Raw genomic sequence first — 14,916 nt, forward strand, 5'->3', positions numbered from 1 at the left:
GTCTGAAAACATCTGTGGAGAGAGAAACAGATATAATGTTTCAGGTCGATGACCTACCGTCAGAACTGGCAATGGTTAAAAATGTAATAGGTTTTGAACAAGTGAAAAGGAGGAGGGACAAGAAGAATAAAAGGGAAGGTCTATGATAGGACGGAGGACGGGAGAGATTAAATGACCAAGATTTTGTGGAACAAAAAGCAAAGGGAGTGGTAATAGTTCTAGTAAAACACAAAGCATTTGTCCAGAGAGAGAATGCTAGCAATGGCTAACATTTAAAGAGTGCAATGGATGAATTACAACAATGGTTCATTCCTGTCTGGTGCAAAAATAAAGCAGGAAGGGTGGTTCAACCATGGCTTACAAAGAAATTAGGGATAGCATGAGATCCAAGGAGGAGAAATATAAAATGGTCAGAACAAGCAGCAAACCTGAGGATTGGGAGCAATTTAGAATTCAGCAAAGGAGGACAAAGGGATTGATTGAGAAGGGGAAAATAGAGTATGAGAATAAGCTTGCAGAGAACATAAAAACTGACTGTAAAAACTTCAATAGATATGTGAAGAGAAAAAGGTTAGTGAAGACAAATGTGGGTCCCTTACAGTCAGAAACTGAGGAATTTATAATAGGGAACAAAGAAATGGCAGACCAATTAAATACATACTTTGGTCCTGTCTTCACAAAGGACGACACAAATTACCTCCCAGAAATGGTGGGGAACATAGGGTCTAGTGAGAAGGAGAAACTGTATGAAATCAGTATTAGTAAGGAAATGGAGTTAGGGAAATTGATGGGATTGAAGGCCGATAAATCCCCAGGGCCTGATAATCTGCATCCCAGAGTACTTAAGGAAGTGGCCCTAGAAATAGTCGATGCATTGCTGGTCATTTTTCAAAATTCTATAGACTCTGGAACAGTTCCAACGGATTGGAGGATAGCTAATGTAACCCCACTATTTAAAAAAGGAGGTGGAGAGAAAACAGGGAATTATAGACCAGTTAGCCTGACATCAGTAGTGGGGAAAATGCTAGAGTCCATTATAAAATATGTAATAGCAGAGCACTTGGCAAACAGTGACAGGATCGGACAAAGTCAACATGGATTGACGAAAGGGAAATCATGCTTGACAAATCTACTAGAATTTTTTGAGGATTTAACTAGTAGAATAGATAAGGGAGAACCAGTGGATGTGGTATATTTGGACTTTCAGAAGGCTTTCAATAAGGTCCCACATAAAAGATTAGTGTGCAAAATTAAAGCACATGGGATTGGGGGTAAGGTATTGACATCGATTTTTTCAGAGTGGCAAGTAGTGACTAGTGGGGTACTGCAGGGATCAGTGCTAGGACCCCAACTATTCACAATATGTATTCATGATATAGATGAGGGAATTAAATGTAATATATCCAAGTTTGCAGATGACACAAAGCTGGGTTGGAGTGTGAGCTGTGAGGAGGATGCAGAGATGCTGCAGTGTGATTTGGACAGGTTGAGTGAGTGGGCAAATACATGGCAGATGCAGTATAATGTGGATAAATGTGAGGTTATCCACTTTGGTGGCAAAAACAGAAAGGCATATTATTATCTGAACGGCGATAGATTGGGAAAGGGGGAGGTGCAGCAAGACCTGGGTGTCCTTGTGCACCAGTCGTTGAAAGTAAGCATGCAGGTGCAGCAGGCAGTTAAGAATGCAAATGGTATGTTGGCCTTCATAGTGAGAGGATTTGAATACAGGAGCAAGGATGTCTTGCTGCAATTATAAAGGGCCTTGGTGAGACCACATCTGGAGTATTGTGTGCAGTTTTGGCCTCCTTATCTGAGGAAGGATGTTCTTGCTATGGAGGGAGTGCAGTGAAGGTTCACCAGACTGATTCCTGGGATGGCAGGACTGACATATGAAGAAGAATTGGGTCGATTAGGTTTGTATTTGCTGGAGTTTAGAAGAATGAGAGGGGATCTCATAGAAACCTACAAAATTCCAACAGGACTGGACAGACTAGATGCAAGAAGGATGTTCCCGATGTTGGGAGAGTCCAGGACCAGGGGTCACAGTCTAAGGATAAGAGGTAAGCCATTTAGGACTGAGATGAGGAGAGATTTCTTCACCCAGAGAGTGGTGAATCTGTGGAGTTCTTTACCACGGAAAGCAGTTGAGACCAAATCATTAAATATATTCAAGAAAGAGTTAGATGTAGTTCTTAGGGCTAATGGGATCAAGGGATACGGGGAGAAAGCAGGAATGGATTACTGAGTTTGGATGATCAGCCATGATCGTATTGAATGGTGGAGCAGGCTCGAAGGGCCAAATGGTCTCTCCTCCTAGTTTTCTATGTTTCTATGTTAATGGCAGAATAATAAACAGTTCTGTCCAAAAGCAAAAACATGAAAAATAAGTTTAAGACCGGCACACGGTTTTAAAAAAAGCAATTAGAATTGCAGTCATGGTCTGAAGTTGTTGAACTCCATGTTGAGTCCAGAAGGCTGTAAAATGCGTAATCGGAAGATGAGGTGCTCTTCCTCGAGCTTGTTTTGAGCTTCACTGGAACACTGCAGCAGGCTGAGGACAAAAACGTGGATGTAAGAGCAAGGTGAATTAAAATGGCAAGCAACTGGAGCTCGCAGTCATGCTTGCGGACTGAGCAGAGATGTTTGGTCTCCCCAATGTCGGGGTGACTGCATTGTGAGCAGCCAATACAGTGTACTAAATTGAAAGAAGTACAAGTAAATTGCTGCTTCACTTGGGACCTTGAATGGTGAGGTGCAACAAGTTAAAAGGGCAGGTGTTACACTTCTGCAATTGCGTGGGAAGGGGATGAGATATCGTGGGTGGTGGGGGATTGGACCAGGATATCACGGAGGGAATGGTCCCGGTAGAAAGCTGAGAGGAGAGTGGAGGGGAAGATGTGTTTTGTGATGGCATCACGCTGGAAGTGGCGGAAATGGTGGAAGATGATCCTTTGGATGTTGAGCTGGTAGGTTGGAAAGTGAGGACAAGGGAAACCCTGTTGCAGTTCTGGGAGGGAGGGGAAGGGGTGAGGACAGAAGTGCGGGAAATGGGTCAGACACGGTTGAGGGCCCTGTCAACCACATTGAGGGGAAATCCTCGGTTGAGGAAAAAGGAAGACACATCAGAAGCACTGTTATGCAAGGTTGCATCATCAGAACCGATGCAATACATACGGAGAAACTGGGTGAATGGAATCAAGGTAGAATTTTATACTCTTCCCCCGTGGCAGGTTTGGAGGCAGGGAGAGCATAAAATCGGGTGGGATGGTGGCGGGGGGAGGGATGGGGGGGATCCTGCTAACATCCTGCCTCCACCTAAATTTTGTCCAAGGCAGGAAGGCCTGTGAACAGCCTTCCCGCCCCGCTGCCAATTGAGGCCCTAAACTGGGTATTTAATCCCTATTTAAGGGCCTTTTCCTGCTGCAGCCGCAGTTACCCATCCCGTCCCTCGTTCAAAGGCACTTAGTGCCTGAATGAGGGACCCGGCATCGGGAAAGGTGAGGGGGCGCTGAGGGCCATGCCTTACCTTTGCTGCCGACCCCCCGCTTCCCTCCCCCCGCGACTCCCACCCTAGGAGACCCCTCCCGCCCTGACCTACTTAAGCCTGGTTTCTGCGCCGCTCTTTGGTGTCTGGTTGCTGCAGCAGCAGGTCTCTGATTGGCCAGCAGCTCTGAAAGGCCGGGACTTCCAACAACGGGGTCCTAAATTCTATGGAATGCCTTCCGTACGAGAGGTGATGTATGGATCTCATTTCCTCTAACATCGAGACCCTCGCCACCAGCATAAAATTCCACTCATTGAGTACAAAAGCAAGGAAGTAATGAACTGTTGTAAAGCTCTGGTTGGTCCCCAACTGGAATATAGTATCCAGTTTTGGTCACCACAGTTTAGGAAGGATGTGAAGGTCCTTGAGTGGGTGCAGAGGAGACTTACCAGAATGGTTCCAGGGATGGAGGCTTTTAGTTGCAAGGTAGATTGGTAAAGCTGGGGTTGTTCTCCATAGAGCGGAGGAGATGGAGGGGAGATTTGATGGATGTGTACAAGATTATGACAGGCTTAGATAAGTTAGACAAGATAAAACTGTGCCCATTAACTAATGTACAAGGACTAGGGGACACGGATTGAAGGTTTTGGGCAAGAGATGCAGGGGTGTTATGAGGCAGGAGGAATGCACTCTTAATTCAGTCCCACTTCTCCACAGGTCGCAACATCAATAAATTTTCCCACTTACCAAAACAGTCAGTTAGATACTCTATCTGTCCCCAGAATAAAGTACACCAACCGGGTTTCTTGAATAAACAACAAAATTATCCGTTTATTATAAACCAAGTCCTAACCAAGAATGAAGTAAATATATATGTGAATTGAAATATTTAAGCCCCTATTTTTTGTATCCTAGTCCTTACACACACACACACACACACACACACACTCATACACAACCGGTTAAACAGGAAAAAAATGGATTTTTGTTTACAGCTGTTAGAAAGAAATAGAAGGAATAAACAAAACAGGCTGAATAGCGAATATGAAAGTTCTTTGTTTTGGAGGTGTCCCAAAGGCAAATAGGTGGCTGCCACTAGGAATCTTTCCAGGCGATGTTGATGAATAGTCTGTTTTGGGTAGGCATTCAAAGAAATTCAACTACAGAAGGCTTCGCATAAGTCTTCTATCAAGTGTGCAGCAACAAAGGTGTCGGTTCTCACACATTCGATACAAAGTTCTTTTAAAGATGCAGAGTTTTCTGCAAACGTGCGGGATTTCTTCAAAGTACAGGAGGCAACAGTAAAACTTCAGACAGGCTTTTGCTTTTCAAGAGCAGGGATTCTTCAAAGAGACGTAACAGTTGTCTGGATTTTCTTCCGATCTCCTGGCAGGTCAATAAGCAATTTCCAAATGCCTCTTAGTCCGAAAACCAGCTGGCTTTTAACAGTTCAAAATGAAACCAACTTTTTTCCTATGATAATCGTAAATCCTGTCTTGTCACAACACAACCCCCTGCTATGTTGACTTGAAATCATGTGCCTTCCAGTAAAAACTTGTTTACTGGTCAACCTTTTGTTGACCTTCCTTTTAAAAAAAATTTAAAAAAAATCCCACAACGTTCAACAATCTCCAGATGATTCAATGTCCATGAAACCCTTTTCAGTTTTTCATAATGTAGGGATGAATTTTACGCCACCCCAAAGAGCAGGGGGTGGAGGGGGTTGGCATATAATGGAGCGGGAGGCTCCAGGAGGCCTTCCCAACCCACTCCCGCCTCCACCGCCACTTTATGTAGGGCGGCGGGAGCAATAAACGGCCCGCCTGCCCCAGGCCAATCAAAGCCCTTAAGTGGCCACTTAAGGGCCTTCGCCTGCCTGCATGCAGATTTTGCGTGTGACTGGTCGGGCAGCTGAGGACTAAAGAAGCCGCCTGAAAAAACCAGGCAGCTTCCGAACATCCTGGGGGGTGCTCATGTTCAGGCACCTTGTGCCCGACAGAGGGCAGCCCCCGCTACCCCAACCACCCCAAGACCCTACACACCCCCTTCCCTCCCAATCGACCACCCTTGCCTCGCTGGGGCCCAACTGATTACCCCCAGCGAGGGTGTCCCAGCAGTAGCCACTGCTCCTTCTGATTGGCTGGCAGCTCTATTAGGCAGGACTTCCTACCACAAGCGGGTGGAAGTCCTGCCTCACACCAATTGAAGCCTGGGGACCCACAGAATACGGGTTGGATCCCCAGGCGAGGCGGAAGCGGGTTCTCCACTGACTTTTCAGTTGGTGGCCGGTTCCTGTCCACCTACCATAAAATCCTGGCCATAGATTCTCAAGTTTTGACAAAATATAGAAACCCACATAACAGGGGAATATGCGGAGGAACTTTTTACACAGCAGGTGGTGATGACTTGCAACACGCTGCCTATAAATGTGGTGGCAACCATTGACTTCAAAAGGAAATTGTATGGGCACTTGAACGAAATAAACTTGCAGGGCTATCGGGATCGAGCGGGGAATGGAACAGACTGAATGGGTCTTTGGAGAGCCGGCATGGGCTAAATAGGCCGAATGGCCTCCCCCTGTGCCGTAGATGACTGTATGACTCTTGAGTCCATACAGGAGGCAGGGTGTGAGGAAGTGTAGTTGAGGTATCTGTGGGAGTCGGTGGGCTTATAATGAATATTAGTAGACTGCCTATCCCCAGAAATGGACTCAGAGAAGTTGAAGAAGGGAAGTGTTGGAGATGGACCATCTGAAGGTGAGAGAAGGGTGAAAATTGGAAGCAAGTTGATGAAGTTTTTCAGTTCCAGGCGAGAGCAGGAAACAATGTACTGGAAAAAGAGTTGGGGGAGGTTGCCTGAGTAGGATTGGAACCAGGAATGTTCGACATACCCCACAAAAAGACAGGCATAACTAGGACCCATGCAGGTGCCCATAACAACACCTTTTATTTGGAGGAAGTGAGTGGGGTTGAAAGAGAAGTTGTTCAATGTGAGAACAAGTTCAGAGGACGGTCGTGGATAGGAACTAATTGGGCCTCTGTTCAAGTAAGAAGCGGAGAGCCCAGAGACCATGCTGGTGGGGGTGGAGGTAGAGAGAGATTGGACGCCCACCATGAAGAGGAGGCGGTTAGGGCCAGGAAATTGGTAATTGTTAAAATGTCATATGGCGTCAGTAGAGTCATGGAAGTAGGTGAGAAGAGACTGACAAGGAGTCAAGATAGGAAGAAATAAGCTCATTGGGGAAGGAACAGGCTGAAACGATGGGTCTGCCAGGACAATCTGTTTGTGGATTTTGCGAAGGAGGTAAAAGCAGGGTGTTCAGAGTTGCAGAACTGTGAGGTGAGAAGCTGTAGAGGGAAGATCTCCAGAGGAGACTATGTCAGTGACATTCCTGGAGATAGTGGCTTGATGTTTGGTGGTGGAGTCATGATCCAGGGGTGAGGTAGAAAGAAGTGTCTGGGAGTTGGCTCTCAGTGTCTGCAAGGTAGAGGTTGGTACGCCAGACAACAACATCACCACCTTTGTCAGCAGGTTTGATCAAAAGTGGTTAAGAGACCAGAGGGAGGGGTCCGGATGGAGGGAGAACACTGGAAGTGGGTGAATGGGTCCGCTGGTTGAGGTGTGGGCTCATTTGTTTGGCTAGGAGTCCTGAGGCGAAGGCAACGGAAGAAGAGCTCAACGTTGTGCCGAGCACGAAAATTTCGCGAATAGTTTTGTTTTGTTTCCAAGAAATCTTGCTGACGGATGGTCAAATAGACGTGTTAAATTACAGGGGGATTTTATCCATGTGTAAAAGACAGTTACGTTAATGGCAACAGATAGTTGTTAAACTGGTTACACAGAAAATGTACCAGTTCCAATTTCAAAACAAAGTTTTCTCACTTTTAAACTCTTAATCATTTATTTAGGGCACAGAAGGAGACCATTCAGCCCATCAGGTCCATGCTGGCACTCTGCAGAGCAATCCATTCAGTCCTTCAAGTGCCAATCCAGTTTCCTTTTGAAATCATTGATTGGCTCCACATCCAACCACCCTTGTGGGCAGCGACTTCGAGTAAAAAAAGTTCTTCCTCACATTCCCCTTGCATCTCATTCCCAAAACCTTCAATCTGTGTCCCCTAGTCTTGTACCATCAGTTAATGGGAACAGTTTTTCCTTGCCTATCTTATCTTAAGTTTTTGATTTTGTATTTGTATACAAAGGTGTAGATCGGCCAAGTGCTGAATAGTACTGTGTCAGAAGCACTGTCTGAAAAATGAGATAGGAGAAAGGTTGGAAGATGGTCCCTACGTTGTATGTTTTTAATACCTTATTTACTGGATAGTTCATCAGCTCTTGAGCAAGTGCTTGGCAGAATTATCAAATATCTGGCACTGATCACCTTACATGATTGCTTCTATAACAAAAAAATTTCGATTTGAGGAAAGGTGACAGTGTTATTGATACAAAATGGCAAATATTTTTCACAAATGTTGCAATAAACAAGTGCATAGTAACCTAATCCATGTGCATTTGGAGTAACACATTACATTTTTAATTTGGAATTATTAAACACAAGGAATATAGTGACCTCAAAGCACATTGCCACTGTTGCTGGCTCGCTGCTATGACATGCCAGTAGATTTCAGTCTTTTTGTTATTCTCTGTGGATTTCAGGTTCTACATGGTAAGCTACTGTGAGAGGAGTAACAGGATAGCAGTCGGAGCCCGACATGGCTCAATGGCTTTATACGACATCCGCACAGGAAAATGCCAGGTAAATAAATCATTGTGACTTCCTCTCCATAACTTCTGAAAATGATTGAAGAGAGAGACTTGCATTGTAGCCTTTGATTTGCCATGATGGGGTAACGCTATGGATAAAGCAAAGTAATCAATAATTTAAGGAAGGCCTTGACCTTTAGAGAACCCCCTCCCTATTGTTGCCATTCATTGTAACCAAAGTGGTTACTATAGACGGGTCAATGGCAAAAATATATATTGTACATGCTACAGGAAAACTGTCAGCTGGATTGGGTGGCACTATAAGCTTCTTCTCCTCGATTATTAGTAATCTTTTGTCACTCAGGGGTTTTGAGTGTTCATGAACAATGACGTGTTTGATAAACCTTGAGGTATTGCACTGCTTCTCATCTATTCATGACACTTAGCAAGGTTTGGAAATTCATGATATAGCAGTTGCTGGGTTCTGGAAAATCATGACACTGCAGTGCTCCTAGGCCTGCACAAACGACCCCTAATCCTATAAAGAACTGAGTCATGTTGCAGATGCACTGAGCAATTACTTAGAAATTACTTGTATTAGCTTCTGGTCTTTTAAAATGTTATTCTGGCATTTCAACTTGTAGTTTTTTTTTCCCAGAAAATCATTACTACTTCTCTGGTTTATCCCAATTTTTGTGTCGCTAAAGATATCAATATAGTTTCCTAAATGGTGGTCGGTGGCCAGCTGGTGATGAGTACAGGTGAATCTGTAGTCCTCTTCTCTGTCTTTTCATTCCTCACCATACTAGATGAAGCACAGTGCTGTAACTGGACTGCCCCTACATTTAAGGTTTCAGTCTGATCAGTTGTTAAAGATTAATTACACCTGCGGGTATTGGGTGATGCAGTGAGCTTGTACATTATACACGAACCCAGGTTCAAATCTAGTCACCACTGATGGAATGAAAAGTCTTTTCTTTGAAGTGGCATGAAGCATCATGCTCGTGACACAAAAACTGTTCCAATTCAACACTCGTCAGCAATCACACTCGGGAGATCAGAGTGCTTGATGTGGGAAATAGAGAAATGTCACTCTAGTGTGCCTGCATTTGGTTTTCTGAGATCAGGACTGTGTAGAGATATCATTACTTTGCATCTAACTGTGTTATACATGCATTAGGAGTGCTTGCTGCTGATACTGGATGCCTGAAAACAAAAGTGTTCCATTTCACAGCACTCGCCTTGAGCACAGAATCCACTTTTATTTAAAAAAGGCTAAATTAAAAAGAAACTTCTTAGAAAACTTGCTCATGAAATATGAAGATCTGTAAAGATATGAAATTGGAATGTTTTCATCATTATGAACCAAGCAACAGATGATCAGTATATCTAATGTAACCTCTTACATAAAAATGCACACCTCCTTATCCCTGTCTATTGATCTGTCCTATAACAGAGAGAATGCATTGTCATCTGCTATAATATTTATATTATTTCATGTATATTTTGACTGAAGTGTAAAATTGTTTTGAATTCAGTGTGCAGTGCAGATTGCTAGAGAATATTTCCCAATTTCACACATTTTTTGAGGAGAATTACAGTTCCTGTCCGACATAGAAATAAAAGGAGACTGGTTAGGGTAATAGAGTTAGCTTTTCAGACCTCTCCGAAAGGGCACAATTGCAGTTAAGCTGCAGTTTCGCTCTGCTGTTTGACACTGATATTTGTTTTTACAGTGACAAGAGCAAGCAGTATTGAGTTATGCTCCTCCATTAGCATTGCTCCCTGGTTAGGGGAAAGTAGCACTTTGCACATGTGCAGTTAAATACATCAATAACACTAGTGGATTAAGTAGGTTTGTGTAATCACATTGGCTTTTTAAGTACCTGGGGTACTAAAAATTGGTCGACTCTAACCCCCAATCTGCCCTTCAAGGCCATTCCTCTTTCTGACTTGCTGCTGCAGTGGGAATGAAACATTGCAGTGGGCAGGAATCCCTATGGTACTTTCAGAAGATTCAAATTTCTGATTTTTCAAAACAAATTGTGAAAATTAGCACCCACTTTAATGTATCATCCTTGGAAACAGCAGGAGGTAGAAGAATATATATATATATATAGATGTCAGCTGAGAACTGTGCAGTGAAAAGTGCAAGTGGTTAGTGAAGGGGCTAAAAAGTGCCACCATGAACTGAAGAAGTGGCGGGAGGGAGGCGTGGGTGACAGGTGTCAGCAGGAACTGAGGGCAGTTGGAAGGTGCCCGTGCGAACCGCAGGAGGGCGAGTAGGAAAAGAGTATTTTATGAAATGGGAGAGGGAGTTTTCTAACATTAGAAGTTTAAAGAAATTTTTGCAGTTTTGTTATTGTCGGCACTGCTAAATGGTGCTCCTGTTTATTGAAATATAGTCATTTGGGCATATTACAGTGGAATCTTTAAAAAATGTAATCTGTGCATTCTTCAAAGTTGTTGTGCAATTTTCTGTTTAAATCGGACCCTGAAAGTTTGAAATGGCATCAAGATATGTTGGAAAAATAGCACCGTAATGTTTGCACAAAATAGTGTGGTTTCTTTAAGAAGCTAATGCTGTAAATGCACTGTTGGCACTATTGGACTGAGTTGTCTCAATTAAGGTTAGAGGTGTTGATGGACAGGGTCATTGCTGCCTGCAGCCATATTGTTCAGTTTGTTGAGTGCTCTAGTGACAGACTTGCCTGTGGGTCTCATTGCCCTTGGTTTGGTTGACATGCCAAAATATCTTGTGTTATGATTTTCAAATCCTTTCAGAATCCGTTATCTGTTACGACAGCTGGCTATTTGGTAACGAGATTGTGTCTTTCCATGGACTGTTCAGGTCAACATAATCAAATTCTACCAATACTTTCTGGGGTTTTTTTAATGACAGAATTTTTTGCTGCAGACTTCATCATTGAATATTATTAAGAACAATTACTAACAGACTTGTATACTGAAATGCAATTGTTTTCTTTATTTTTGACATTGGAATGGTAAACAAAGCAAGTATATGGTGATAACAATGGAGTAAAATAAGTCAAATTCAGCTATTTACATTTTATCTGACTTGCTTTGTGCAGCATTACGCAAACATCAATTCTTTTTGATGTTTACCTCTACACATATTGACTGAAACACAACTTTATGCAGTTACTACAGTACACTGTGATCTCTGAGGAATGTTGCAGGCTAAGGCCTTGCTAAAGCCTCAAGCTAAAGAAGCCTCCCCTATCCAAGTACATTTTTAAAATTTGAAGCACAGCATGCTGAAGCAGCAATGTCATGCTTTGTTGAACAGTGCAATGCAGATTCAGTCACAAAAGAGGAGTCCTCTCTCAAACTTCCAAGTAAAGATTTTAGAACATAGAACATTACAGTGCAGTACAGGCCCTTCGGCCCTCGATGTTGCGCCGACCTGTGAAACCATCTGACCTAAACTATTCCATTTTCATCCATATGTCTATCCAATGACCACTTAAATGCCCTTAAAGTTGGCGAGTCTATTTTAGTTCAGATCAAATGAAAGCTGGCAACATGCTGCCTATCCACCCTGTTGATAACGACTGGGAATTTCCTCAAGCTTCTCTCACTGTGCTGGCATAACGTACTGGAAGTGTGGAGCAGCCCCAAATAAATTCCCAGTCCACAGTTTCTTTCATGACCTGCTAAGACTGGGAAAAAGGGGGAAAAAAAACATTGTCAATCAGGTGTCTGAGTACTCATGTAAAAAAATAAACCTGTAAATTTAAAATAAACTAGGATGCATTGACTAGCTTTCTAACCAGTGCTGTCATTTTTATATTGAGGCTGTGATGCTGGAATATAATTATTTTTAACTAACAGATCTGCAAAATATTTGCAGTGAAATTATTATCTTTATTGCAACAATACTACTTCAAATCCCCATCCCATTCCATCCTTCCCATGCCATCGCTCGCATGCCATAGCCATCCCTTTCCTTTCATCCCTCTCATATCACCCCCATCCCATCCACCTATGCCACTCCATGCCTTCATTGCACTTGCCCTCTTCCATACATTCCTCCCATGTTGTTTCCCATGCCGTTCCCCCTACCTCCCCTATCCCTCCAGGCAGGGTAATTTTGTTGTTGGGCTCCCCTTACCTTCAACTGTTCATTTTCTCCACCAACACCACCACCACCTACCGCCACCATCACTAGCTGCATATGCATCGGCGTGTGCCAGGCTCCGCCCACCAAATCAGAACATCAGATCCATCAGAACAGTGTGGTCAGACACAAACAGCTTATTAATATTATAGATTCAACAGCAATCAGACAGAAATTGGGCATCTCCTGGCAGGACAGAGTGCTGAATACAGAAATACACCAGCGTGCACGGATCCCCAGCATATTTAACGCTCTTGCGTCAGCGGCGACTCTGTTGGCAGGGTCATGTGCGCTGAATGGATGACAGCCACATCCCCAAAGACATGCTGTCAGGAACGTGCTTCCATTATTAATAGTTTTTGAGGACTTGTGTTTAACAGACTGTGGAAAATGAGGAGATGCTGGACTTGGGTTTTTTTTAAAGGGTCACTGGAAGGACACTTGGGACTTTGTTTAAAAACACTTATTGGAAGTCACATGTCTTAAGCTAAGTAAACAGCCGTAACCTAATGGACTATGGAACTATTTGTAGTTGTTAACTGAGAACTCACATGTCTAAATTTATGGCTCAAAAGTTCTGGTTTCATTCTTTGGGTTGTTTGGAGTACAGTTGGTGTGTATCCTGTTAAGAGAGAAGCCAATCTACTCATCCTATTCCACCTCTTTGAGAAACCCTCAGAATGCCGTGTGATAACTGAAGCTACAGATGCAGTAATTCTCCCAAAAAGCCTTTAAGATGACTCCTCCACGTCTCCTGAACAGAACTGCTCCAGAAAGTTTTTAGTTTTAGAGATACTGCACTGAAACAGGCCCTTCGGCCCACCGAGTCTGTGCCGACCATCAACCACCCATTTTTATACTAATCCTACACTAATTCCATATTCCTACCACATCCCCACCTGTCCCTATATTTCTCTACCACCTACCTATACTAGGGGCAATTTATAATGGCCAATTTACCTATCAACCCGCAAGTCTTTGGCATGTGGGAGGAAACCGGAGCACCCGGAGGAAACCCATGCAGACACAGGGAGAACTTGCAAACTCCACACAGGCAGTACCCAGAATTGAACCCGGGTCGCTGGAGGTGTGAGGCTGCGGTGCTAACCACTGCGCCACTGTGCCGCCCAAAGATCCCAGTGACAGCCGTCTACGTGTACCCAGACGCCAGACTGAAAGTCATCTGGAATATTTCATATCTTATCCTTTTTTTTCTTTCTAGAGTTAACAAGTATTTGGCCAAAGTATTTTTGTTTTTGTAAAGTTGATCTCTGCAGAGCAAGCGTCTTCATGTTTTTTTTAACTGCTGTGTGTGTTGGGTTATTTAGAAGGGAATATATTTATACTTTCATTTTTCGACCTGTGTGTTAATGAGCTTTGCATCTTTATTGAATACGTCTTGTTTTTATATAATTTACTCATTTTCTTGTTTATTAAAGAAACCTAGTTGGTGGATTTTTATTCTGAAACTAATATAAAGTAAATAATTGGCCGTATCAGTAACTGGGTAAAGCATTTAAATGTATGTTGTGAACAGTGCAGTAGTGAAACCAGAGAAAGACAATACATTCCTTCAACCGCAGTCGTAACATATAATTGGGGCTTGTCCGGGATAACCCAAAGCTGATGAAGTGCAATTGTAAGTGGGTAATAATAATTGCATGGGGAAAAGGAAAATGCCAGGTTTCTTGTGCATTAGAGTAACGTTTACACTATGGGAATGGCTACTTTTGATGCAAGTGTGTTTGTGCAACAGTCTGGGATAAATTATGATCCTTTAAAGGCGTTGTCCATTGGTGAGCTGTTAAGTGTGGCGGAGCACTTGAAGGTTGATATCAGATCAAAAGCTAGGAGACCTGAAATTCAGAAATTAGTCGCCAGACAGCTGAAGATTGAAGTAAAACAGCCAGAGGGGCGAGTAGAATCGGAAAAAGATAAGGTAACTGGCATCGATTCAGTTGGACAGGACGAAGTTAGAGCTAGAATGTTGGAGAGAGGAAACGGAAAAAGAAAAGGTATTTCAGAAGCTGGAACTAGAATTGCAAAGGGAAAGATAAAAGGGAAAGAAGACAGACAGGAGAGAGAAAGAGAGCCAGAAAAGAAATTCCAATTAGAGTCATAAAGTTATACAGCACAGAAACAGGCCCTGCGGCCCATCGTGTCCATGCTGGTCATCAAGCACCTATCTATTCTAATCCCATTTATCCACTTTTAAGCCTGCTAAATCTGCTAATACCTCCTGCCTTTCAATGCTAACTTATTCAATTATATCACAATTCCCCTCCCTGATCTCTGCACCTACATCGTCCTTCTCCATAGTGAACACAGATGAAAAGTAATCATTTAAATCCTCACCTACGTCCTCTGGCTCCACACACACATTGCCACTTTGGCCCCTCATAGGCCCTACTCTTTCCCTGGTTATCCTGTTTCCCTTAATATATTTGTGAAACGCCTTGGATTTTTTCTTTATCTTGTCCGCCAGTGTTTTTCATGCCCCATCTTTGCTCCTAATTTCTTTTTTAAGTACCCCCCTGCACCTTCTATACTCCTGTAGGGCCTCCGCTGTTTTCAGCACTCTGAA

At 43.3% G+C, this 14,916-nt stretch overlaps 1 protein-coding gene across 7 annotated transcripts in view; it reads left to right on the plus strand.

The window, feature by feature from the left end:
• The window catches only part of LOC137369594 (WD repeat-containing protein 7), a 928,502-nt gene that overhangs the window by 757,292 nt on the left and 156,294 nt on the right, over nucleotides 1-14,916 (plus strand). For all 7 annotated transcript variants that reach the window (XM_068030905.1, XM_068030929.1, XM_068030912.1 and 4 more), the window contains one exon: nucleotides 8,144-8,243. In XM_068030905.1, the coding sequence (XP_067887006.1) occupies nucleotides 8,144-8,243 (100 nt within the window). The remainder of the gene's footprint in view (nucleotides 1-8,143; nucleotides 8,244-14,916) is intronic.

The sequence above is a fragment of the Heterodontus francisci genome, chromosome 1 (genome assembly GCF_036365525.1).
Source record: "Heterodontus francisci isolate sHetFra1 chromosome 1, sHetFra1.hap1, whole genome shotgun sequence".
Taxonomy (NCBI): Eukaryota; Metazoa; Chordata; class Chondrichthyes; order Heterodontiformes; family Heterodontidae; genus Heterodontus; species Heterodontus francisci.